Below are 27,333 nucleotides of genomic sequence, written 5' to 3' on the forward strand. Positions count from 1 at the left end.
AGGAATGAGTGGTGGGGAAGTTGGCTCACAGGCAGTGCCAATCCAGTGCACCTGCCCATGTGCCCACACTGCCTGGCCTCCCTGCTACCTTGCCACTTCCCCTCCTCCCATTAAGTGGCAATGAGGCACCTTCTGGGAAGCATGGTTAACTTGAAGATCTCAGTAGGTGATGCTCATGTTGTGGTTACCATCAACTCAGCCACTGTGCGGTTGCAAAGCGCTGGTTGTGGCACCTGCCACATCCACAGCCAGTTTCAATCGCCGAACAGCAAGGACAGGAATGTGTCTAAAATCCCTTTCACTATCTTGTGGTCACTGGTGATATGACCTAGTAACACATCTCACCAGCTACCACTGGATCCGAAGAGCTATTTCTACTCACTGTATTATTCTGTTCAAGGGGACATAGGTGGTGTTGTGGTCTAAACCACAGAGCCCAGGGCTTGCCGATCAGAAGGTTGGCGGTTCAAATCCCCGCAACGGGGTGAGCTCCTGTTGCTCTGTCCCAGCTCCTGCCAACCTAGCAGTTCAAAAGCACACCTGTGCAAGTAGATAAATAGGTACAACTGTGGCGGGAAGGTAAATGGCATTTCCGTGTGCTCTGTCTTCTGTCACAGTGTTCTGTTGTGCCATAAGTGCTTTAGTCATGCTGTCCACATGACCCAGAAGCTGTCTGTGGACAATCGCCATCTCCCTCAGCCTGAAAGCGAGATGAGCGCCACAACCCCATTATTGCCTTTGACTGGACTTAACCATCATGGGGTCCTTTACCTTTTTACTTTACCTATTATTCTGTTCCCTGTTCTTTTCTTAACACCTCCACAGTGGCTATATTGGGGTATAATTCAGTTTCAAACATGAAGTTATATATTGGGTTACCATAAATGGGCGATCGCTTGTTCAAAAGAATTTCATGCCATGTGAAAATTGTGTCCCTAATGGAGAGGCAAATTATTATATCCTCTTTCACCATTGTTCATTTTATTCCATTTTAAAGTGGCTTTTTTTGTTTTGTTTAAGAGCATTTATGCATGGAAATGGTACACAGGAGAGGATTGTGAATTCACACTAAAAAGAATAAAGGCTTTATCCCAAGCATAGTAAGAGAGGGAGAAGCATGATTTCCAGCATGTGGCTCCTCTGTCTAAGTAGGAATATGCTTGTAACATGATCCAGTGTCCCAATAGTTGTGTGACACACAATTATTCATCATTATATAAAGATTTGACGTAAACTAAAAGGTTCTCTCAACTCTAAACTGAAATATCTCTTCTATTAACATGTTAATGTTTGCATTATCTGTATTCTTAAGAAATGGAAAATGTGAGCTGTTGCAATAGATGCACCAACCCTGCAGTGCATTAATTACATGTGCTTCAGTATCTGTGTAACTTGCTTTTTCTTCTGTTTTCCCCACAGTTTGTGGCCCATCCAAACTGTCAGCAACAGCTGTTGACCATCTGGTATGAAAACCTTTCAGGATTACGGGAACAGGCCATAGCGATCAAGTGTCTAGTTGTGCTGGTGGTAGCACTGGGCCTCCCATTTCTTGCCGTTGGGTACTGGATTGCACCATGTAGCAGGGTACAAGGTTTTGTTTTTGGCTTTTTTGGTGTGTATATGAATTTCATTTCAGAAAGCCCTCTGTTGAATTGAGAGACCCAGTCGTGTGCTGAAGGCCATATTCCTGTTTCTCTTGATACCTTGCTTAAACAAAACGATTGCTATTGTTAACGTAATTGTGATAACTCGTTTCCGTTACACCGTAATGTTTTACAGTTTCTTATCCTGTACTTCTGTTGGGCAGGTGAATTTGGAGCATGAATACTCTTGTTATTAAAAGGAAGTAACACTCTCTATGGAAATAAAATAATGCTGAAGATTAGTAATTTATAATATATTTCTAAACTAAATAAAATAGGTTGTGGCTGCTGTGCTTGGATGACCTAGGGAAGAGGTCTTGTATCTTCTTCTCTTCTCTCATATCAAGTATGATCTGTAGGCACACGAGGACATCATCTTGCTGAAGCTAACAAAGTCTGGTCAATCCTAGAACCTGAGAACTGCATGAATACCCCCTCGGGCTCAAAGATGGAAGAAATGTAGGATATAAGTTTATGAAAAGAAAACACACACACACACACTATCAGGATCAGTATATGTTACCCAACATACTGGTGGCCTCATAGACCTCCTGTTAATGCTGCTTACTTGACATAATAATAATAATAATAATAATAATAATAATAATAATAATAATACTGTAATAATAATATTTAGGGTCGCAGGTGGCACTGTGGGTTAAACCACAGAGCCTAGGGTTTGCTGATCAGAAGGTCAGCAGTTCGAATCCCTGCGATGGGGTGAGCTCCCGTTGCTCAGTCCCAGCTCCTGCCAACCTAGCAGTTCAAAAGCACGTCAAAGTGCAAGTAGATAAATAGGGACCGCTACAGCGGGAAGGTAAACGGCGTTTCCGTGTGCTGCTCTGGTTCACCAGAAACGGCTTTGTGATGCTGGCCACATGACCTGGAAGCTGTACGCCGGCTCCCTCGGCCAATAATGCGAGATGAGCGCCGCAACCCCAGAGTCGGTCACGACTGGACCTAATGGTCAGGGGTCCCTTTACCTTTACCTTAATATTTATACCCTGCCCATCTGGCTGGGCTTCCCCAGCCACTCTGGGTGGCTCCCAACAGAATATTAAAAACACAATAAAACAGCAAACATTAAAAACTTCCCTAAACAGGACTGCCTTTAGATGTCTTCTAAAAGTAAGATACTTGTTTATTTCCTTGACATCTGATGGGAGGGTGTTCCATAGGGTGGGCGCCACTACCAAGAAGGCCCTCTGCCTGGTTCCCTGGGAGGGAACCCCCAGAAGGCCCTCAGAGATTGCAACAGTGTGTGGGGTAGCTTCAGAGCAATAAAAATGTATGAATCAAAACCTTTCCAAAACCTTTTCAACTTTTTGCATAGGATTTCCAACAATTTGGTGCTACGTTTCATCAAACTGTGATTCCAAAATGGTTTATCAAAGCATGAAAACATACAACAGTCATTTAGGCGAAGGATTCTTAAGTATGGCTTTACAATAGCTAAACTGCAAAGAAGTATCCCTAAATTGAAATTTAGCATTAAATATGCATTTTTGGCATGTGCCATGTTTGTTGAGAGTGAAAGCATACATCGCTTAAAAACAAATATATTCTCCTTTGCTTTCTCAGCTTGGAAAAATTCTCAGAAGTCCATTTATGAAGTTTGTGGCGCATGCAGCCTCCTTCATTATTTTCTTGGGTCTGCTGGTGTTCAACGCTTCAGACAGATTTGAAGGGGTCACAGTTTTACCCAACGTGACAGTTACTGATTACCCTAAACAGATTTTTAGGGTTAAGACCACTCAGTTCAGTTGGACAGAGATGCTGATCATGGTATGGGTGCTTGGTATGTATATAGGCTCTCTATCTCAGTGTCAACCTGATTAGTTTCTGTTGCATTCTTCGATAAAACTGCTTTCTGTCATCGCTGTTGTATGCTGCTCCAGTAGTAGATTTCTAGGCAGAGATCTCACAAACAGAACTAATTAAAACCAAGCACCATTAATGGTTTAGAGTAGGGCTTTCCAGACTTTTCATGGTGGTGACACACTTTTTAGACATGCAGCATTTCGCGACACAGTAATTCAGTTTTACTAGCAAACTGGAGGTTAAACAAACCCCTTTCCAACCCTGGGAGGAGTGCAGGGAGCGTTCGCACGACACACCTACACACTGCAGCCGACACACTAATGTGTCGTCGTGACACACAGTTTGGAAAGCTCTGGTTTAGAGAGTGCTAGTTGTAAAACGTATATTTTTTAAAACAAAGAGCTGGTGTAAGGTTTTGTTGCAAAAATCGCATCAGACTTCTTCCCAGTGACCTTAGATGTTCAATGCAAATTACAGCATATGTGCTGAATACCCAAGGGATCTGGGAAGAAGTCTTTCTTGCTCCAGTAAATAAATAAATCTCACTGCAACTTAAAGAGATGAGAGAAGCAACATGATAGGCAGATAGATCAGCTAGTCCATGGGTAGGCAAACTAAGGCCCGGGGGCCAGATCCAGCCCAATCACCTTCTAAATCCAGCCCATGGACGGTCCGGGAATCAGCGTGTTTTTACATGAGTAGAATGTGTGCTTTTATTTAAAACGCATCTCTGGGTTATTTGTGGGGCATAGGAATTCGTCCGTCCCCCCCAAAAAAAATATAGTCCGGCCCTCCACAAGGTCTGAGGCACAGTGGACTGGCCCCCTGCTGAAAAAGTTTGCTCACCCCTGAGCTAGCCAAATCTATAATGGCTGTGTTTCTTAATTTAGACTGAACTGAAAATCTCAGAGTTTAGTTAAATAAACTCTGGAGATTGCACAGCATTTCCCCATAGCCTGGGAGTGTCAATTGCCTTGATCACTGATCCTTAGAGCTTTAAAATAACTCTGGCATTTTTATTTTGCTCTGTCTGAGACCTTATTGCAGAGGACTAAAAATAATTTTAAAGTTGTGGGCTGTGACCAAGTCAAATTCAGAGTACAGCCATTAAAATAAACCGGAGCTAGACAAATCTATTGATTTCAACGAGTCTATTTGTGTGCTGCTCCAGTAGTCTTATTCTGCATATGTCTTATTCAAATACTACCGGTACCTGCCTTTTCAAATTCATTAACATCCTCTTCAAGTTCATATAAAATGAGCATCCTATCTAAACTTGCGGAGGTCTGTTCCCGTAGCACAATAGAATGCCAGAAGATTTCATGCTGATGTGCAGAAGACACCAGCATTAAAGGAGGAAGAGCAGATGAATTTTCCATTAGACATATGAGTGTGCATAAACACCCACACCCACCACACCACATATACTTTCTTTTTCCTTTTCTCCCTGTCACCTTAAGGTGACTCGGCTGCTCCCAGGTTAGATGAATGAATGGAATAAATCCATCAACGTTGAGCAGCAGTTTCTCTTCTGCAGGTGAGAATAGTGAAGTGTTACTTTTACAGGTAGTGCTCAGGTGGGAGGCTGGAATACTTCCGTCAAGCAGCTGCTGAAGATTACCTCCCTCACTTTCCTGCAGGACTAGCCTAAGTCTGGTAATCAATATAAGAGTTCAGATAATCTGAGTGTGAGTTTGGGTTAGATATGCAGATTTATATGTCTTGCTTGTATTCCACTTCGTGCTAACATTTCACGAGGTCTGTTACACCAGTACATAGCTGCCAAGTTATCCCTTTTTTTAAGGGATTTTCCCTTATGCTGAATAGGCTTCCTCGCGAGAAAAGGGAAAACTTGGCAGCTATGCGCCAGTAATATTGCAGAATGGGCCTATGATACATAAATCTGGTGTGACAGGTGAGATCCTTGCACTTGCAGTTATCTGCATGGACGTGGCTTTCAAGTATGACATACCTTGTGTAAAGCAGCTAAGAAAGACCTAAACCATTTTCACTTGTGCAATTCTATGTATGTCTCTTCAGAAGTCAGTCTCGCAGAGTTCAGCGGCTTGTTCCCAAGTAAGTGTGTAGCGGTCTGCAGTCTTCACTGTGTTTTTATCGCTTTTCTGGTTTTTAGGCATGATGTGGTCCGAGTGCAAGGAGCTTTGGACTGAAGGACCCCGGGAATATATTTTGCAGCTGTGGAATGTTCTGGATTTTGGGATGCTGTCTATTTTCATTGCCGCTTTCACAGCAAGGCTACTGGCTTTTCTACAGGCTACAAAAGCACAGCAGTATGTGGACAACTTCATTCAAGAGCCTGACCTCTCTGAAGTCACACTTCCACCAAACATAGAATATTTTACTTACGGCAAGTCAAAAAAATGTTTTCATGTCTCTAATATATTAAAATGGCTAGCATCCTTTTAAAGAAATAGCATGAGGATTATCACAGGACATGCTAACTCAGTGGGGCAGAGCTGCAACATGATCATCCTGGCAACAGCATTGCTATTACTTACTGGGAGGGACAGAGTAGATTGGCTCTACCAGCGCAGCCCCACAGCCCCTCTTGATAAGTACCATATTTCTCCATCTATAGAACGCTCCCATGTATAAGGACCCGCCCCCCCTATTTTTGGGGACTGAATTTTCAGAAAATGAGGGGAGATGGCCCAAAGTTGTTGAGCCTCTCCCCCCAAGTTGCTGCACGCAGGAAACACTCTCTAGATCATTTCCTGCGTGCAGCAGCATTGGGGGAATTTGAGCAACCTCCCCCGACGCTCTCGCGCATGGGAAATGATCCAGGGAGCGCCCCCGCACGCAGCGACTGGGTGGCGGTGCGCAGCTCCCCCCGCATGCAGCTGTGGGCAGGAAACACCCCCCACAGATCGCTCCCTGCTTGCTGCAGCATCGGGGGAAGCCACACTGCCGCGGATGGCTGGCAGCTCCTTGCTCCCCCCCATGCCACTATCCATGTTGGACGACCCCAGTTTTTTGATGTGATTTTTGAGTAAAGAAAACCTCGCCCAATACACAGAAACGTACATTAATAGCAATGCCGCTGCCAGGATGCTCTTGTTGCAGCTCTCCCCCACTGGGTGAGTTGCACCTGTAATCCCATATAACCACCCAAATGTCATGGTGTTCGTTATGCCAGAAGCTGTTTAGTTATGCTGGCCACATGACCCGGAAAGCTGTCTGTGGACAAAGCCTGACTCCCTTTGACTGGACTTAACGGTTCAGGAGTCCTTTACCTTACCTTTACTTTTTTGAGCCCAGTAAAAACTTATAAAACAAGCCTCCTCCTAAAAATGCTACTGCTTTGCTTGCATATGACCTTACAAATCATGAAAGAAAAGTTTTGATTTTTCTTCTGCAATTACATTTAATACATTGATCTCCCCCGTTGGATCTCTTCTATCATGCCCTCAAACAACTCTCTCCTTTCCCCCCTATTTTTGTTTTAACAAAACATCCAGCTTGAAGAAAAGTCTTACAAAGCTAGGTATCTGTTTTACAGCTTTTTTATTTTTTTAAAAAGCCTAAATAAAGATATTATTCTGTTGAAATTTTGATGTGGCTACAAACATTTGATAAGTAAATCAAATCACTTTAAAGCTTTCTGGCCTTTTCCATCGCAAAGTCATGAATTATTTCCTCCAGATCAACTTCTCTTACAAGGTCATGGTGAATTCGAATTACTCAAAAATATCTATTCAGCACTATAAATATGTATCTTTAGCAAGATGTATGAATATAGAACTGTCAGATACATATTTTTTAACACGCAATTAAAAAAAATACGGAAAGCAACAGTTTCTCATTTATGTCTCTCTCTTTCAGCTCGAGATAAATGGCTTCCATCTGATCCACAGATCATATCAGAAGGTCTTTATGCAATAGCTGTTGTGCTTAGCTTCTCTCGAATAGCTTATATCCTGCCTGCAAATGAGAGTTTTGGCCCATTGCAGATTTCACTTGGAAGGACCGTAAAAGACATTTTCAAGTTTATGGTTCTTTTTATTATGGTATTCCTTGCCTTTATGATTGGGATGTTCATATTGTACTCCTATTACCTTGGAGCCAAAGTAAACGCAGCATTTACGACGTAAGTAATGCTTATGAAAAAAAAGGACAAATGTTTTGCATCCTCTTTGTGGTCGAGGCTGCTGGAAGTTTACATACAGTACAAGTTAGTTTACACATGCACCTCCATCACAATAACTTGTCACTCAGTTCATTTGAATGGATTCAGCTGATTCTAGCTTCTCCTCTGTCCCTTCCTACCCATAATTGCCTATCCTGAGAGTAAATGTTACTGAATGTATTTGAGTTGCAGTTATTATATAAGCATAACCAGGTGCATTATGTAGTTAGACAAACTATTTAACATTCTTATGGTTTTGGTTTTTTTAAAAAAATGAAGCTTTCTGGGCATGTGATATTGAAGATTTGTATGAATGCACAGCAGATTGAGAATGGTATACCATACAGTCACTCATATAATAATTGGATTTTTTGCTGCAAAAAAATAGCCAAATCTACACCATTCATTGACTAATGCATTTATAGTTGGGGCATGCAATATTGCACATGTGTGTCCACAGTGCATGCTATAATATGCAGTGACATATAATAATCATGCATTTTTCATAAAAGCAAGTGTGAGGGAGAGCAGCTACAGACAGCCTCCTCCCATCCTGAGCACAAGTTCATCTCCCAGCGCCAGTGGGAGCGGGGAGGGGGATGGCTCTAGCGGGGAATCAGGAAGTAGAAGGCACAGCTCAGGTAGGGTAGCAGAGCCACTGCTCCGCTCAGGAGAGGAAATGGGAAGCAGGGAAAGACCGCTCCCGCCGACCCCGGAATTGCGTAAAAAGCGCCGGGGGCGGAGATTCAATGTTCCCAGGCTACTTTGTTGGAGGAAAACGCGGGTATCTCCATTCGGAGGTTCTGACCCAGACTGACAACATGTACATAGTACTGACTCTGCACTGTAAATAGTTTGCACTGAATAAAAGCATGAAAAGGCAACGTCGTGAGGAGTCTTTACTCTAGAGTAGCCGCTACCGCGCCTGTGACAGCAAGCAACTGTTATGAGAATCACTCTGTGCTATGTTGAAATAGCTGTGCATGCACATACATGTACCTTTGGTGCTTTTATATATAAAAAGTGCAAGACTGTTGTGACAAGTTGAGCTATGCCTCCGCACTATATTTCATTTAATTTTTGCACAGTTTGCAGGGAGTTCTAGAGATGATGCCATTTACTTTATTAAACAAGTATCTAATAAAAGTTGTAAGGCAGCATCCTGGTGTACAAGGATATTAAAAATGGCATTACACCACCACTTCCCCCTGTCAAACTTAATTCTGTTAATACAGCTCACCCGCAAACATAATTGGCAATATGCAAAAAAGTCACAGGGGAATCAAATCTGAAAACATTTTATGTTGCGAGCATCTTGTTTTGATTAAATGTCTGCACTAGGATCTTTGAATCATTTACTTTTCAACAAAATAATTTACAAGTATTTATATTTGAATTCATTAACGTACCATTTTTTTCCCATACAGAGTTGAAGAAAGCTTTAAGACCTTATTTTGGTCAATTTTTGGCTTATCGGAGGTCACATCAGTTGTTCTCAAATATGACCACAAATTCATTGAGAATATTGGCTACGTGTTGTATGGAATATACAACGTAACAATGGTTGTGGTTTTACTCAACATGCTGATTGCCATGATTAACAGCTCCTATCAAGAAATTGAGGTGGGTACTTTTCTTCTGCTTTATTTTGCCCACCCACCCTGCAAAGATTTGTTCTGTATATACTGTTTCTCAGCTTACCATAACTGCTTAGACCAGGCGTAGGCAACCTTCGGTCCTCCAGATGTTTTGGACTACAATTCCTATCATCCTTGACCACTGGTCCAGCTAGCTAGGGACCATGGGAGTTGTAGGCCAAAACATCTGGAGGGCTGAAGGTTGCCTACGCCTGGCTTAGACTCTAAGGTATATTAACTTAAGAAAGTTTATGGAAGGAAAGGTTTCCCATTTCCTCTTCCTCTCTTCAGCTACTGTCAGCCCCCACGTATAAAGTGTTGTAAAAATGAGGATAAAGCTATCAATGGCTACTAGGCATGATAGTCATAAAATGTACAGTATGCTTATTAATACATACATACATACATACATACATACATACATACATACATACATACTCAGTGGTCTAAGCCACTGAGCCTCTTGGGCTTGCTGATCAGAAGGTCGGTTTTTCAAATCCCCACGACGGAGTGAGCTCCCGTTGCTCTGTCCTAGCTCCTGACAACCTAGCAGTTCGAAAGCACGCCAGGGCAAGTAGATAAATAGGTACCACTGTGACGGGAAGGTAAACGGAGTTTCTGTGCGCTCTGGTTTCCATCATGGTGTTCCATTGTGCCAGAAGCGGTTTAGTCATGCTGGCCACATGACCCGGAAAGCTGTCTGTGGACAAATGCCGGCTCCCTCGGCCTGAAGGCAAGATGAGCACCGCAACCTCATAGTCGCCTTTGACTGGACGTAACCATCCAGGGGTTCTTTACCTTTTTTTACCTGCTTATGAATACCAGTTGTTGGATACTTCAATGGGTTCTTGTGACTGCAGGCCCCTCATATAAAAATTAATACTGAGATAACTTCACACTCCATTTCTGTACATATTTATTTCCAGCATTTAGATACTGCCCCATCACACAAAAAATCCTTTGGGAGGTTTACAAGTGAAAATTAAAACCATAGAATATAATTATACATCATCTCTCTGTTAATAAGAACATAGGAGAAGCCGTGATGGGTGACATCAAAGGTTAGATTTTCAAATTCTCTGTAATCATAACATGTTTTCCAAAATTGAATCAATACAAATGTGCCTGATTTGCATAATTATTATGACCTGAGTCCCGGGAAATAGGAGATTTACTGTAGCAACATAGACACCCCCCTTCCACCTCACATAATTAATTTTGTGATTCTGATAAATAATTATGTCACATTCTATCAACACAGTCATCTTTGCCGTGTCAACAGGACTCTGTGGTGCTGCTGATTACATTAATATGAAAACAAATACTAAAGGGTCTTTAAAACACAATTTATTGTAACATAAGCTTTTGTAGGTGGCTCACTTGCTAAGATCCAGGTAGTGTCAATTTCAGTTTGAAGATATATCCATGTATACTAGGTTGGATCAAAACATGCATTTCTGTGAACAGAAGGATCTCTAATAAGCAGAGAGTCTTGCTAACAAAAAGGGGTGTGAGACAATTTTTGCCAGTTCCCCTCCTCCCCTATTTAAAAAGGTTAATATCTGGTGAGAGTTGGCGAAAAGGCATTCTGAGAGTGTGTTATGATGACTAAACTGCATTTCCAAATATTAATTATTCAGTGTGTAACCTAAGCATCTTTTTCTGCTTACCATATTTAAAGCTTGGTTCTAATCCTAGGTGCATATTAGAAATACATAGGTGTTTATCCTAAAACAGCCAAGGCTGTACTTAACATCTGCAGGGTGTCAGATTTTCAAAGAGGGCTAATGTACGTTACTTAATCAATTACTGATAGCCACATTTTTTTATTCTAGAAAGCGCCTTATTCAGCAGGACTGCAAAACACATCATTAAAAAATTTAATCATATCATCCTGGATGTTTATGTTCTAAACAGTGCAGTTGAAATAGATAATAGTATATTTTACATGTAAATAAGATGTAGGCATGCTTGGCAAATAACTCCACTAATCTTGGTTCTCAAGAGAAACTTCCAGATCTGTAGTGTTATTTTTTCGTATTCTGAATAATTAAGAATGTTATGCATCCTGGGGAATTCGAAGAAAGTTCAGTATGTTTTCAGAGTAATTGACTGCTTTCTAATTTTATTGATTAGATTTTTATCCCACTCTTCTTCTAAGGTACTTATTGCCCCATGCATGTTTTGCCTCCTCTGCATTTTATCCTCACAATTCTGTGAAGCAGGTTAGGCTGAGAGAGAGTGATTGGCTCATGCTGATCCAGTGAGCTTCGTGGCTTCATGGGGATTTGAACCCCAGTCCCCACTGTCCTAATCCAACGCTCTTATTGATACAACTCTGACTCTTCATATGTTCCAAACAATGGTGTTTTACAGTGTGAACCTCCTCTGATCATTACTTCAGTTTAGCTGTGGGGAACACATCCAAATAACTCTGCATTGTTAATACGTTTATTTTTATTGCTTAGAAATATAACTCTCTGTATTGCATTATCCAGCTCTTGAATGACTGTGGGTTTCTATTCAGAGCAATAGAGTTTCAGACTGAAAGAATCTCCCCAAGAAATTTGTGTTCTGGCATGGGGCTTGTGGTTTGTTTGTTTTTTAAAAAATCCTACTACGGTAGGCATGGCTAAATTCGTGGAAGTACGTAAGTCACTCTTTGGATATCAGCCAATGTTTTGTCCCAAGTACTGAAAAGAAGAAGACTAGATTCAAGGACTTGGGAGTAATAGAATATAGTGGGGGGGGGAGGAAACAGGTTGCAATCCTAAGTATACTTATTAGGAAGTAAGTCTCATTTTATTCAGTACATCTGGGTAAAGATGTTGATGATGAGACTGAGAGAATTGTGAAAAGGTGAACTTTTGACCAAAGAAAAGTGAATATTTAATGCCAGCAGTAGCAGCACATAACCAGGAGACCCTATACTTCAGAAGATTGCCCTCCAACTTGTGGAGGGTGTTCAGAACAAGGATGGTGTGTATGTGGAGTTACAGTGCTCATTCCTGCGGAACTTCCTCCCACCCCGGAATGTTTACTGAACATGACCAGAGAACACCTGAAGTGTGAGCACCACTGGAATGCCTAAACACTGCCACTTCCTTGCAAGATACTTCCTATAAGTCACTGGAGAACAAGTATGGCTTGAGGGACTTTGGTAAAGAAAGGGGAGGACTCTGTAATCCTGAAGATCAGAGTGTGGTGTGGTGTGATCACACCCCTGCTTCTCAGTAAACCTTGTTTTACCCAGGAGACAGAGGAGAAAGTGTAGCCCTTTGTTCTTCCTACTAGATGTTTGTGTTTCTTGCCTCTTCTCTTCTCATCTTTTTTTATAATTGAAACTGCTTGCTTGTTGTTCATGTTTTTAATCCAGTAAGGCACTTTGTGTGTCCCTGCACAGAAAATTGGGGTAAAAATAACTTGCAGTCGAGTAAGGCTGTTCATAAATAAATAAATGAACATGTCTTTGTTCCCAATGTAGGATGACAGTGATGTGGAGTGGAAATTTGCTCGCTCCAAGCTCTGGTTATCATACTTCGATGATGGGAAAACCCTGCCGCCTCCATTCAGCCTTGTCCCAAGTCCCAAGTCTTTTGTTTATTTCTTTATAAGGATCATTAAGTTATTTAAGTGCAGGCGGAAAAGACTGCAGAAGGATATGGAACTGGGAATAGGCAACTCAAAATCCAGGGTAAGTGCAAATCAGACTCGCTCTGTTTCATGGAACATTATTTTTTTAAGCTTTTGCTCTTTCTTGAACTCTAAGTAATGGTTTGCACCGATGAAGTATGCATTGCTGATCACATTCTAGGGTCTTTTCCATGGATGGCCCTCCAGGTGTTGTTGGTCTACAGCTCCCATCATCCCTGATAATTAGCCATGCTGACTGGGGCTGATAAGCATTGGAGTAGTATAGTAACATCCAGAGGGCCACATAGTAGGGGAAGAACCAAAATATGGAATAACAAAAACAACCAAAGTATGTCTGCATCCAGTCTCACATAGAGACATAAATTCCCCATGTGAGGGAGATGGCTGGTGAGAGCTGAATTCTAAGCTATATCATGGGAAACTGACTGTGCCCCACTAGAAAACAGATGTATATGGGGCACTGCAAACAAATAAGGCCTTTTTCCTTTACCCGTTTCAGCAAACCCCTTTTGTCATGCAATCCCTCTGGCATTATTGGGTGAGTTAGCAGAATCAGACCTTGCTATTGCGAGTGTGTGGGGGGCTATTGAAAACATCCTCTCTCATTCAGTTCCAACATACCTTTTCTTTCCAGGGTTAATTTCTGGCAAAACCAGATTTCCAGTCTCTGGAATAGTTTATGGGGATGCATGTATATCAGAGTTGGCACACCTTGGGCAGTGCAATTCTGCAGGGTGGCCCCCCTGCTAGTGCACTGTCCCTGCTGCGAGGCTTTGGCAGAGGGGCAGTGGCAGAAACTTCCAGTTTCGCCTCAGGCTGTGAAATGGGCTGGCCTGGCCCGGTGTGTGTGTGTGTGTGTGTGTGTGTGTGTGTGTGTTGCGTGCAGACATATATACAGGGCCGGCTCTAAGGCAAGGCTGGGTGGTGCAATGCACCAGGGCGCTGGGCCGGCAAGGGGGTGTCGCGCAGCTTTGCCTGCGGCAGCCGTGCTACACCCAGCAGACAGCCGCGCTGCGAAACGGGGCGGGGGGGGGCGCTGGAGGGATCTTCGCACCACAGCACCAGGGTGCCAGATACGCTTGAGACGGCCCTGCATATATATATCACTTTAAACAATTAAGTAGCTGAAGCATAGGAGAGATTAACAGTGAGAATAACAAGCTCCTTATCCTAGTTTCAGTTTTGTCAGTATTCCTTGTACTGTTGTTTATTTTAATATGTTGTTAATCTTAAATTAGTAACATTACTGTATATTATTTTACTTCTCAAATTTTCTTTAGCTTGGCCACAAGCTCAGCACTTGGGGAGCTACTAGCCAGTCAGTGGCAGAGAAACCCTCTCTGGCACCCGGGCGGGCGCAGCCTGTACGGACAGCGCAAGTGTGGCATCCTGCGCGTGCGCACTCTGTACGGGCTGCCGCTCGCACGCAGTGGCTGTATGGCCTGCCACGCGAGTGGCAGCCCGTATGGAGTGTGCATGTGCAGCAGCCCGTATGGACTGTGCGCGAGAGGCACCCATACAGACTGTACACGCCCTTGGCCGCTCTACAGCTGCGGGGGAGGCAGGGGCCATCTTGTTACGCCTCCCAGAGTGGAACCCGGGGCGCCCCCCCCCTTATTATGCCCCTGTAGCCAGTGCAAGCTAGTCTTTAAGTGTGTGGAATGTTGGATTTGTCTTCCATACTTGATTCCAGTTCAGAGAATAGGTAAAATATATATTCTTATTTGAGCACATCCTTGAAGTTAAGAATAAATACATGCACAAATAGTTTGTGGAATCAGAGCTCAGCTTGTTTCCTTCAGAATGTTTTTGCTGAAAAATATACATTTCTGTAATCAGTAGCAATAAAGCAATGCCAGATTACATTTGCAAATTCCATGGAAAATATTCTGATTTTAGATTTATTCTTTCCTAGCTCAATCTCTTTTCTCAATCCAACTCGAGGGTTTTTGAATCACACAGCTTTAATAGCATTCTCAATCAGCCGACACGCTATCAGGTGAGTGGTTAGTTGGGCAGTACATGCAGCCATGATTATCTAAATAAACTACAAGTTTCCATGCAGCTCTGAAGTTGGACTGCCAATTCACAAATAAATATTTTGTGACAGATCTGTTAATCGCTTAGCACAGAGCTTGCCGGAAGGAATAATTTTCCTGCTTGCTGCTATTTTCGCTGCTCTGATGCCAAACCCCCAAATGACTTATTAAAACTTGGGTGAGTTTTGAGGTTGTGTGGCAGAAACTGCCGGGAGAAAATGCTGAGAAATGTGCCAGAAAATTCATTGCTGATAAGCTGCACACCCCTGAACTGTAGCCCACAGTGCTTTCAGTTAGGAATGTTCAGTTAATTAATTGATTGGTTCATTTTAATTAACTGACCTAATTCACAAGTAAGTACATTTTGTATATCTGCATTATGAAAAAACCTTTAGAACCATCAAAATTTCAGATACTAAAAGCAAAACTGATTCTCCAAGTGTGTGGCCAACACATCAACCACGCATATACAAAAGGGAAGTATTAGGAGGCTCAGGAGAACATAAGCATACCCAGGTGGCACTGTGGGTTAAACCACAGAGCCTAGGGCTTGCTGATCAGAAGGTCGGCGGTTCGAATCCCTGCAATGGTGTGAGCTCCTGTTGCTCGGTCCCAGCTCCTGCCCACCTAGCAGTTTGAAAGCACATCAAAGTGCAAGTAGATAAATAGGGACCACTACAGCGGGAAGGTAAACGGCATTTCCGTGCGCTGCTCTGGTTCGCCAGAAGCAGCTTTGTCATGCTGGCCACATGACCCAGAAGCTGTCTGCGGACAAACGCTGGCTCCCTCGGCCTATAGAGCGAGATGAGCACCGCAACCCCAGAGTCAGACACGACTGTACCTGATGGTCAGGGGCCCCTTTACCTTTACCTAACAGCTTTTAAAGGGGGGGAGCCTTATGGGTAGCAGGAAAACATTTATTTTTTTTAACTTAGTGAGACCAGATAATGCTCAGAGGCTGCCAAACCCTGATTGACTATCGGTGGTGGTGGACCCTGGAAAATCGGGGTGAGGAATAAAATGGTGTGTTCTGGAAAAGGGGCATGCTATCTGACTGGAATTCTACAGAAACACTATGTATGCTGCAACATTGTGTTGAAAGCCCAATTTGTATTATTAAATGGAGGATGGAACAATTTCAGTTGTAAAACCTTAGATTCGGCTGGTCAAAAGCTGGCACAGAAGACTGAAAATGTAAGGCATAGGATGTGCTTTTGACTGCCTTTCTCAAAGAGGGTTCATAGAAAAATGAGTTATAGTGCTGAAAGAACAGATTCATCAACATCATTTTTTAAAGCACCAGTTGTGTTGAATGCTAAGCTTACGGAACACTGTTCTAACAAAAGGTCAGAATGCAAGATAGACCATATTGAAAGGATCCAGGAGAGTGATGGAACATGAATAATTTAAATACCAATCTGCATAAACAAACACAAGCATGTTATTCAGATACAGTGATATGAAATATTTTTCCCATGCCCTTCTCTCTCTCCCTCTCCCTTTCTCTCTCCTGTTGACATAAGTCTGACCTTGAGCCATAGAATACGTGGGATTTTTATTTTCTGAATTGGAAATGCAGACCAGCTCTTCAGCGACTGCTATGATTGCATACAAGGGAGGGGAGTATGAATACTGGCCCAGCTTGACAATTCCTGACAACAGTCCTGGAAAAAAAATATAATTTCTCCCCACTCACAGAAATGGCATGTGATGTGAACACATTTTTGTTTGCTTGGTTTTTTTGTTCAGCGGACAAAAAGGTTACAAATGAAGCCAGAAACAGGTGGAAACACCACCACCATGAAGATCTCTGTACTGACCTAGCTGCATTATTCCCTATAATGGGACTTATTTATTATTTAATTCGTTAAGGAGGCAACTTCCCTGGCTCCTGGCTCTGTGTTGTATCTGCCAATGAGAGCAGATAACTCTGTGGAGCTGCCATAATGTTGCCTCTGCCGAAACCTTTGTGACAGTTGTCCCTTTGCCATCACTACAAGTAAGACCTGAAATAAAAACGTGGCAGTTTGTCTTCATCCCCATAACACCAGTGCTCTACTTCCAGCTTCCAATGTTCCAACCATGTAGGCAGGATTGCCTTCTTCCAAAATTCAGTTCTGCAAACTGTAAGGGATTCGAGTGGTTCATTCTGCCCATTCATTTTCCCTTTCAGTATTTTATAAGTAAGACTCAGTGTTCTATGGCTCACGCTCAGCATTTGTTGGGCTGTTTGGGGGAGATTAAACTCCTTTCGAGGTGTATGCATGTACTTTTTTGGAACTTCTTTTCGCACTTATGATTTCTTAATGCAGTGGTTTTCAACCAGTGTGCCCTGGCACCTTGGGGTGCCTTGAATGATGGTCAGGAGTGCTGCGGGCAACACTTGTCTCCGTCCTTCTTTTCTTCCCTCTCTCCTCTGATGCCCTTTTGCGTCTCTGCCTCCCAAAGGCTTGCAAAGCTGTTTGTTGCAGCGGTGCTGGCTACAACCCCCCTGGGTGAATGGTGCCTCTGGGGCTGGCCAGGGGATGCTGGTTGCCAGGAGCTGAAGTGGCCTTGGCATAAGCATGCAAGCAGGCAAGGGAGCCCAGTCTGTCAGCCAGTCCACCAGCCCTTGCTGTTGGGAATAGACAGACAAATCCCAGGCCCCTGTGGGGCAGTGTAAGGAGATACCTCTCTTTGGGGCAGGGGGCACAGCTCTGAGATCTGGGGCGGCGGCAGCGGCTGACCAGAGGACTCCCAAGGAGAGGGGAAAGGAGAGGACTCTGAGGGAACACTTCACAAGGGAGGGTGTTCAAAAAGGTGTGAGGGGCTGCCAGCTCTGAAGGGTGACATAACTGGGCTCCTGAGCCCCACAGGGGTGCCTCAGAAATAATAATAAATAATAATAAACTTTTATTTATATCCCACCCTCCCTGGCCGAAGTTGGGCTCAGGGCGGCTAACATCAGATATATGACATTAGTACCGGTATAAAGTATAATATGTAGTTGGTCAGGGGAGCCATGGACTCAAAAAGGTTGAAAACGTTTGTCTTAATGAATTCATAGGCTGACTTTCTACCAAAGTGCATAATAATAATAATAATAATAATAATAATAATAATAATAATAATTTATTATTTATACCCCGCCCATCTGGCTGGGTTTCCCCAGCCACTCAGAAGGCTCACATACAATAAATACAGTACTAAATAAGATAAAAATAGAGAGCCAGTGTGGTATAGTAGTTAAGAGTGTGGCACTAAGACCTGGGAGACCAGATTTTCAATCTCCACACAGCCATGAAGCTCACTGGGTGACTTGTAAGGATAAAATGGAGGAGGAGAATTATGCCCAACCACCTTGAGAACCTTGAGGGAAAGGTGACCTATATATGTAATAAATAATTATATAAACAACAAAAAAATACAGCCTAAAACATAACCAATTGACAAGCTGAAAACAAACTCATCAGTAGGAGCCTTGCATCCATCCTAGTTCTTGACGCCTTATCCTTTTACTACAAACCATTAACTCTAATTGATGTTGTAGATAATAATAATTTAAAAACCCAGTGCTGCTACAAAACCTATTTGCCTGGCTTTTCCAGAGTAATCAAATTGCAGTTACTGTACATAACCCTTGTCTTGCAAAGCCCCAGACACGGTGCCAAAACATAATTGAACAGGAAGTGTTTTGTCACAGTCAGTGTATACTGTCCCCTTCTCTATGCTTGTTCATGGTAATAACCTTCCTCTTGTTTCTCAGTCCAGGCGCTTTGGCTCTTGGCATGGGGGGGGGGGCACTGTGTTTGAGGGAGCGGTTTGACTTGAAGAAGTCATTCCCGCACAAAATGCCCCACCTCACGATTAAAAAGGTGGGATTCAATGAGCAACCTTTGCTGACACCTTGTGGTGAATAGGGGTTGCAGCCCTCAGAGGGAACCCAAGGGTTGCAAGGTTGGTTATTACATATTTTCAGGGAGAAATAAGTGTACGAGAGATATTCAAGGTCCTTCTATATACTGAAACAGCCAGGCATGTGGTGTTGTGTTATTAGTCATGCTGGCCACATGACCCGGAAAAACTGTCTGTGGACAAACGCCAGCTCCCTCGGCCTATAAAGCGAGATGAGCGCTACAACCCCAGTGGTGTTTGCGACTGGACTTAACTGTCAGGGGTCCTTTTCCTTTACCTTTTTATCCATGTCTAGTTGGGGCAGAGGAGGGGAATTAAATGGCTCTGTGTGGCGTCTTGCAGGGTCGGGATCCCTTCCAGTCTATGTGGCTCTGTGAGTTGTGTATGTGAGAAAGAATTGATTGTACTGTTACCTTTATGACATTCAAAGCCTGGTAGCATCATGAAATGATAAAAAGTTGTGGTGTTGTTGTTTTTCTCCAATAGCAAATCATGAAGAGACTTATAAAACGTTATGTTCTGAAAGCACAAGTAGACAAGGAAAATGACGAAGTCAATGAGGGTAAGAGCTACTGCAGACTTCTAAATTTACTTGTACAGTAGGAAGACTCTGAATGCTGTCCCCAAAATGTAACTACTGAGTCCGATCATATTGCAGTAACTTGTACACTTAGTGCCTTTTATGGACTACCATCACCTCTTAATTTGCTGCCCACAGCACTTTTATCAAGATATGAGTACTGGGCACCTTTGCCATCACACACACAAAAAGCACTACCTATACAGGTGGTTACCTTAGATGTGGGTGGCGCTGTGGGTTAAACCACAGAGCCTAGGGCTTGCCGATCAGAAGGTCAGCGGTTCGAATCCCTGCGATGGGGGTGAGCTCCCGATGCTCGGTCCCAGCTCCTGCCAACCTAGCAGTTCGAAAGCACGTCAAAGTGCAAGTAGATAAATAGGGACCGCTACAGCGGGAAGGTAAACGGCGTTTCTGTGTGCTGCTCTGGTTCGCCAGAAGCGGCTTTGTAATGCTGGCCACATGACCTGGAAGCTGTACACTGGCTCCCTCGGCCAATAAAGTGAGATGAGCGCCGCAACCCCAGAGTCGGTCACGACTGGACCTAATGGTCAGGGGTCCCTTTACCTTTACCCCACAACTTCAACTATAGTTACTACCAGATGTTTTAGCAGAATTTGGGAGCAAGTCACACAGCAACTGTAGAAACATATTTCCTTTTTTAAAATTTTTATTCTTGGTTCACCAGAAACTAAAATAAACTCTTTGCTGAAGCAGGCACCATTTATTCGCTTTTTAAACATTGATTCAGCAAATTTTATATACCGCTGGATGGTAAACAAAGCTCTAAGTGGTTTGCAAAAATTTAAAGTGAAACATTAAAATTGTCAAGATAAAAACAGGTGTTTCAAAATATGTGTCATGTTAGCCATCTGTTGCACTGAATTCATGTATGATGTCAGGATTATTTACAGGACAATGCTTCTCCCCCCCCCCCCCGCAATGTTATTATAATGAACCTTATGACATTTGGACAAATAAGTGAGCTTCTTCAGACTCAACGCAGAAAACACATGAAAAGATTTATGGATGGGGAACCTGTGTCCCTTTCGATGTTGTTGGATTCCAACTCCTGTTAAACCCTGACCACTGGCTAGGCTGGCTGCGGCTGATGGGAACTGAAGTCCCACAGCACCTAGAGTGCCACAGTTTCCTTATCTGATTTACGGTAATTGGTGTCTTGAAGGTTTAAACAAACAAACAAACAAACAAACAAACAAACAAACAAACAAACAGCAAGCAGAGAAGGGGGGACTGTGAAGGAAACCTGCACTGGTGGAACTAAAAATACTTTCCCCTCACATTTTCTTACAGGGAGGATGTTAATATGCTTAAAAATGTAATTCCCAAATGTGTACTATGGGGAAAAGGCAGGTTGGAGACTAAAAATGCACTTGAAATAGAATGCATTGATTCACAGATGACATTAAAAAAAAAACCCTCAGGAAACCTGAAATAAGATTGTAAATCCACTTTTGTACATATGTGGCTGATTAAAAAACTTAATGCAGGCATACTTAAAATTGCCTTTCTGCCTTTCATAAATGTGTACTCATAATAGGAGAGAGGCTCAGAAGCTATTTAAATGGCACAGGTGAAGTAATCTGTCTGAAGCTTAAGAAGGCTTTGCCGATAGCCATCTCCTATTCCAAACTGGAATAGGTTAGAGTCTTTAGTTATGAAAGATAATGTGATGGGGGGATTAATACTTTGAGTGAAGGTTTCGATCTGCAGAAAAACCCTACAGCAGCCAACTCACGCTCCAGAGATCTGGAGAATGTGTGAGAGAGATCCTTGCCTCTTTGGCTCCCAGGGTAAATATTTAAAATCATGAACCTGCCTCAGTCCAAACTCATGAAAATCTGTATGGAGGAAGCAATCCCAGGGGTTCTTTTTATTGGTCAGCTTATTGTAGGAGACAAGCTGCACATGTTTTCCCTGTAAAATCTCTTGAGCTAAATTAAACTTCTGTCAACAAATGTGAAGGTGAATAGTTGCATGCGAATGCTATAAACTAATTCTGTAGAGCTGTAAACTCTGAACTGCTTTATTTTTGAATTTGACAAAATAAAGTAGTTTAAGACAAAGCAGCTAAAAATACTTAAAACCCCAAATGCCAGTGCTAGTGACCTTTAAAAACATACCCACATGAGTTGAATTCTCTTCTAAAATTAGCTAATAAGAAAAAGAAAATATACATGACCTAAATACCTCAAGGATGTTGCTTTGCTGCTATAAGATATGAAGTGTTTGTAAGAGTATGGGAAATACAATTAATGCTATTTGTTATTTTTGGCTTAGAAGCACGAGAGTTGCATCTTAGACCGTCAAGACAATAAAAGCATACTTAGATTTTTGTTGAAGTTTATTTCTTTCACACATCACATGAAGACCACACACACAGAAAAGTGAATTGCAGTCCTTTAAAATGACCCAGTTACATTTATTTCAATCCAGTTTCTAATGTCTTGTTAGTCTACTGTTATATAAATTGAGGACTGATTGGAATGGACACTTTTGAATTTTGCTATGAATTCTTCCCTTTGCGCATCCTTGAGATTCCTCATCTTTTTCTCAAATGTCATACTTCTCAGTGCTGATGTTGGATTTAATCAGGGCTTCTGCAAAGGTGTCTCAGCGCTGAAGATACTAAAACTTTTAATGTCATGGTTGAAATCAACCCAGCATACTAGAACAAAGAGTTCCCATTAGCACTTTTTAGGGTGCAATGCTGTGCATTGCATTTGATAGCAAACCCTTTGAACACCATGGGATTTAGTACATGCATGAGTAGAATTATACACACATAGGATTATTGGGCTTGCTGATGGAATTGAATGACCTTGGAGTTTTAAAAATTATTTGAGGGAAAGGCAAAGTTCAGGTTTGACTGGCTTGAATGCTGCCTTTCTTGCCCATGTAATCTACAAACATCCAATTCCTTATCCATCCAATTCCTTATTTATTTATTCCCTGCCCATCTGGCTGGGTTTCCCCAGACACTCTGGGTGGCTTCCAACAAAAGAGTTAAAGTACATTAAAACGATAGTCATTAAAAACTTCCCTAAACAGGGCTGCCTTCAGATGTCTTCTAAATGTCTGGTAGTTGTTTATTTCTTTGGGTGAATGCCACATTCTTAAATAAATAATAATACCATTTATTTGTTACCTGAGATAGCCCATATGGAGAGACTGTTTGGATCTAAGTCCAGTCATGCTTTGAACAGATTTAAGTCCCGTTAATTTCAGCAGGTGGTGTATGCTAAGCATGACAAAAGCTGGCTCCAACCCAGTGTATTTAAACAGTCATAAATTTGAATAATAAATTATTTTAGCAGAGGTACTCCATTTGATAATGCATTTTTCATGTGAATCTCACCAAAGCTAAGCACCAATAAGATCCATTAGATCAAAATGGGAGCATCAAGCATTTCAGGAGGGAATGTAAAGCATTAATTTCAACCACTGAAATTAATAGGAATGTAAAAGTGGCTGGATCATGTTCTGTGTTCAAAATGCAGTTAAATAATCAAACAGGTAGAGGACACATCATTGCTTGTTATCAGCCCCACCTGTTCAAAGAAGACTACAGTAAAAGCTTTGAGTAATCTTACTGAATAGTTGAGTAAAGCTTGCAGTCATAATAGAATTTGTGTAAAGCAGCTCCTTATATAATTCATCAGCATTGGTTTACAACCTAAGAATATAAGAAGAGTCTGATGGATCAGGGCAGTGGGCTATCTTTTCCAGCATCCTGTTGTCAGTTGCCAACTAAATGCCCATTGGAAGCCTGCAAGCAGGAGCTAAGTCAAATGCTTGGTATTTGTAAGCTGTGTCAACAACTTTCTTTTTACTAATTACACAGGTGAACTGAAGGAAATTAAGCAAGATATTTCCAGTCTTCGCTATGAACTCCTCGAAGACAAGTCTCAAGCAACAGAGGAGTTGGCAATTCTCATCCATAAACTCAGTGAGAAACTCAACCCAAATTTAACAAGATGTGAATGATCTCAAATCCCTGGATTTTGACCACAGCACAAGTATTGGCAATAATATTTATGAGTGACTTATACTTGAAAATGTATTGTAGATTTTTAGCACTAAATAACTTTATGTACAGCTTTATTTGAAATACCGTCTTAGAAGATTTAAGAATTTACATGCAAAAAAAAAATCAGTTTATTTAATGTGTATTATAAAGGATACTTTGCATTTATTTAATAAGGTGCAACTGTATCTAAACAATCTTGCATTGCAAATAGTTTTATCAATAAAATGTATATCATTTGCACTGAACAAAGAAAAAACAACACTGAAGACTAGGGCTGCAATCCTAAACCGGCTTACTAGGGAGGTAAACATGTTTAGGATTGTAAGGCATATGTCCTCCACCATGCTGATGGGAGATGTAGTAACCAAAATACAGCCAGCTCAGTGAAAGATTACTTGAAAGTACTTTGCATATGATCCAGTTAAAATCAAAGCACGTTGAACTCCCATCGCTTTCAGTGGCATGTGCTTCTCACACTGATGTTCACACACACACACACACACACACACACACACACACACACACACAGCACAATCCTGTGCATGTTTCCTTGGAAGCAAGTCCCCAAAGTTTAGTGGGCCTTAGATTGCAATCTTATACATGCTTCCTTCATAGCTGCCAAGTCTCCCGTTTTTCGCGGGAAACCCCCGGATTTTAATGCATTTCCTGCTGTTATCCTGAATAGAAAAAAATCCCGGAAATCCCCCAGATTCCTACCTGCCAGGGAGGCTCCATTTCGGGTGCTGCTCTGCCTATGTCTGGGCACCAGAAACCGGGCAGCGGCGGCACCGGAAGTTGCTTCTACGCATGTCCAGACATGCGTAGAAGTGACTTCCGGTGCCGTGCCGCTGCTGATCCCGTATTTTTCAGCGGGAGACTTGGCAGCTATGGCTTCCATTGAACTCACTGGAGCTTATTTTGGAGTGGGCACATGTAGGATTGCACTGCTGCTTCCTAGTATGGATACTTGGACTAACCTTTTTAAGTGCTTAACTTTCACTGGATCACACCCCTTGATTTATCAGATTTCTTAAGAAACAAGCCATGGCATGGACAACTGAATGTTTAATAGTGGAGATAAAAATGCGGCTATAATAGTAATAGTGCCGTTAAAATTACCTATACCTATATAAGTTTGCATATTTGCTTTCAGAATAGGAAGTATTTTTTTTTTACTTCTAACTAATGTGAACTGTCAAAATATACATTTTCATGTGGTAAAGATGATTTTTTAAATTTTAAGATACTATGCAGGGCTGATATTTTGTTACATTTGTTCTAAATAATGCCTCTGATGCGTACTTGTTAAATAAAATATTCATACTTTATTGACTCTTTTATTTTTAATACTATGTCAGTAGTGAGTAGGAACGCTCAAGCACATTGAGGGGAAGGGCATGGATGGATGGAGGATTGGTGCAAACGACCTGGAACTACAGGGCTGAGGAATTGATTTAATGCAGGGCATGGGAACAAAAGAAAATCAGTCCAATATGGATCTGCGGTCCTCTAGTACAGGGGTGTCCAAACTTTTTTTCAAAGAGCCAGATTTGATGAAGTGAACATAACGTGAGGGCCAACCATTTTGCCTGACATTCTTTGAGCCATTAAAATTAAATGCAAATTGTTAAAGTTCATAGCGAAGAATGTCTTCTCCTACAAATATGTTGAGCCAAACAAGCTCAGCATTTTCTTAGCCAATGTTCGAATCTCTTAAAACCGGCTGTTATCCAGTTGGTGCTAAAAGTTCACAAGAGAGAGCTGTTGGTGACGACTATGTAACTCAGTGTCACAATGTGTCTCGAGCTACAGCTGATGTACCTCAATGACCTCGAGCTGCAGCTGATCTGGAGCATCATTTGGGTCAACAAAGAATGGAGAGGAGAAAAGGCTGATCTCCTTTTCAATAGCAGCTAAATCCTGAAAACACTGTTTAAACTCCCCAGCCAGAGATGCAATGTCTGCTGCATACCTGCTCATTTGTGCACTGATATTGTCCTGTGGAAAACTGTTCGTTATTTCCTGCAAAGCTGAAAAATGTATGGTATTGGGCTGTGGTTGTGACAATTGCCTTTGTTTTTAATTTGTTTTTTAATTTTTATTGGAATTTTATTTACAACTTAACACAAACCACCCACCCCAATACACAAATACACACTAATTAAATGTGAACATAACATACAGTGAGCATAACATACAACAATATAAACAACCAAATAAAAGACTTCCTTTATCCTGTATCTGGCCTCCTTATTTACTTCTTATAAACTGTTTCCTTTATGAATAAATAAGATTTTTCCAGGGTGGATAAAAATAAATGATTTTTTAAAAAAAAATCAAAAAAATCGGATTTTTTTTATTTAAATCGATTTTTTTGATTTAAATTGGATTTTTTAAAAAATAAAATGCTTTTTGAGGAAAATATATTACCACCCAAAGGTTATTCCATCATGAAATAAAGATTAGTTTTTTAATTATGTAGAATAAGGTTGTATATGTTTAATTTTGGGGGTAAATAAATTCCATTAATCCATTCACAATGTCATGCTCTTCCAGAGGTTTTTGTAAGATTATTGGGCAGTTTCTCTGCCTTCAAGATATTATCACAGGTGCTTGGTTTACTTTTGCAGTTCTCAAAACTGAATTTGACTCAACAGAGATCACATGCCTCTTCTTCCCAGCAAAAATGTTATAACATGAACAGAGTTGAGAAAAAGACCTTAATCCTATTGTTCTACAAACCTATGAATACAGAATCAACCCCTTCAGTGCTAAGTTTCAAGAAGTTCAGTGAATAGAATAGAAACAATATTTTTCTGATTGTTTGGAGTGGACAGTATTTAAGTTTTTCATGTGTAGGCTGGGCTGACAGTCTAAGTTTCTTAAAATATATATTTTTATATAAAAGTTATTTTTTCCCAGTTTTTTAGCAATTAGGATCCTTGCCGCTCCTGTGGCATAGAGGAATATTTTCTGATCTTCTCTTGCTATACCTGTGTCCCGTTATCCCTAGTAGAAAAGCTTCTGTATTTTTCATAAAGTTATACTTAAACATTTTTTTAAGCTCGTCATACACTGTGTTCCAGAAGCTTTTGATTTTTTCACAGGTCCACCAAACATGTATAAGTGTCCCCTCTGTTTTACCATACCTCCAGCACAGATTTGTTTTTGTCTTATACATTTTAGCTATTTTGGTAGGTGTTAAGTACTATCTATAAAACGTCTTGATTAGGTTTTCCCTCAATACTTCACAGGCTGTAAATTTTCAGTTCTTTCGCCATAATTCTTCCCATGTTGTTAAGTTAATGGTTTTTCCAATACAGTATCTAAAGCCCACTTGATCATTACCTCCTTGACTGTTCGTCTTTGACCTCTCTTAATTTTCCCCTCGGTGTTCCTCACCGCCACCTCCGTTCCTCTTCTAAAAATCCCGCCTGCTTGGGGTGGCAGATGCCTGTGACATCGCGATCTCCCCCTCCAGCAGCCCGACCAACCACCGGCCCCACCCCACCCCACCCCTCCAGGTGCCCAGCCGCGTCTCTCCCTGGTCAGATTCACCTGCCTAGGGCACCAGCAGCCCAGAGCGCGGGGCGGCGGCAGAACAGAGACCCGGAATGGTTGGTTCAGTCGGCGATATAAATAACATTATCTGGGCGAGCAGGGACATTCCTGCCCAGGGACAGCTCTGCTGCCCGGCCCAGAGAGCCCCGCACTTTTTGTGTGCAAGACCTCCCTTGTTTTTATGCAAGATGTGTTCGCCTTTTCCCGCGAGGTGAGCAGCACCGCGTAGCCATGGGTCCCCGCTTGCTTTCCTAGATGACTTTCGACTCCTCCTCGCCTTAACACCAATCCCGCAAGCGGATGAATATG

At 41.9% G+C, this 27,333-nt stretch overlaps 1 protein-coding gene across 1 annotated transcript in view; it reads left to right on the forward strand.

Annotated features, from left to right (window-relative positions):
* The window catches only part of TRPC3 (transient receptor potential cation channel subfamily C member 3), a 56,877-nt gene extending 33,171 nt beyond the window's left edge, over positions 1 to 23,706 (forward strand). The window contains exons 4-12 of the mRNA XM_035113198.3: positions 1,420 to 1,584; positions 3,225 to 3,441; positions 5,599 to 5,832; positions 7,308 to 7,572; positions 9,039 to 9,234; positions 12,733 to 12,942; positions 14,818 to 14,901; positions 19,322 to 19,397; positions 23,278 to 23,706. Coding sequence (XP_034969089.3) covers positions 1,420 to 1,584; positions 3,225 to 3,441; positions 5,599 to 5,832; positions 7,308 to 7,572; positions 9,039 to 9,234; positions 12,733 to 12,942; positions 14,818 to 14,901; positions 19,322 to 19,397; positions 23,278 to 23,420 — 1,590 coding nt within the window. The 3' untranslated portion in view covers positions 23,421 to 23,706. The remainder of the gene's footprint in view (positions 1 to 1,419; positions 1,585 to 3,224; positions 3,442 to 5,598; positions 5,833 to 7,307; positions 7,573 to 9,038; positions 9,235 to 12,732; positions 12,943 to 14,817; positions 14,902 to 19,321; positions 19,398 to 23,277) is intronic.
* The last annotated feature ends 3,627 nt before the right edge of the window (positions 23,707 to 27,333 follow it).

The sequence above is a fragment of the Zootoca vivipara genome, chromosome Z1 (assembly GCF_965207765.1).
Source record: "Zootoca vivipara chromosome Z1, rZooViv2.hap1.1, whole genome shotgun sequence".
NCBI lineage: Eukaryota > Metazoa > Chordata > Lepidosauria > Squamata > Lacertidae > Zootoca > Zootoca vivipara.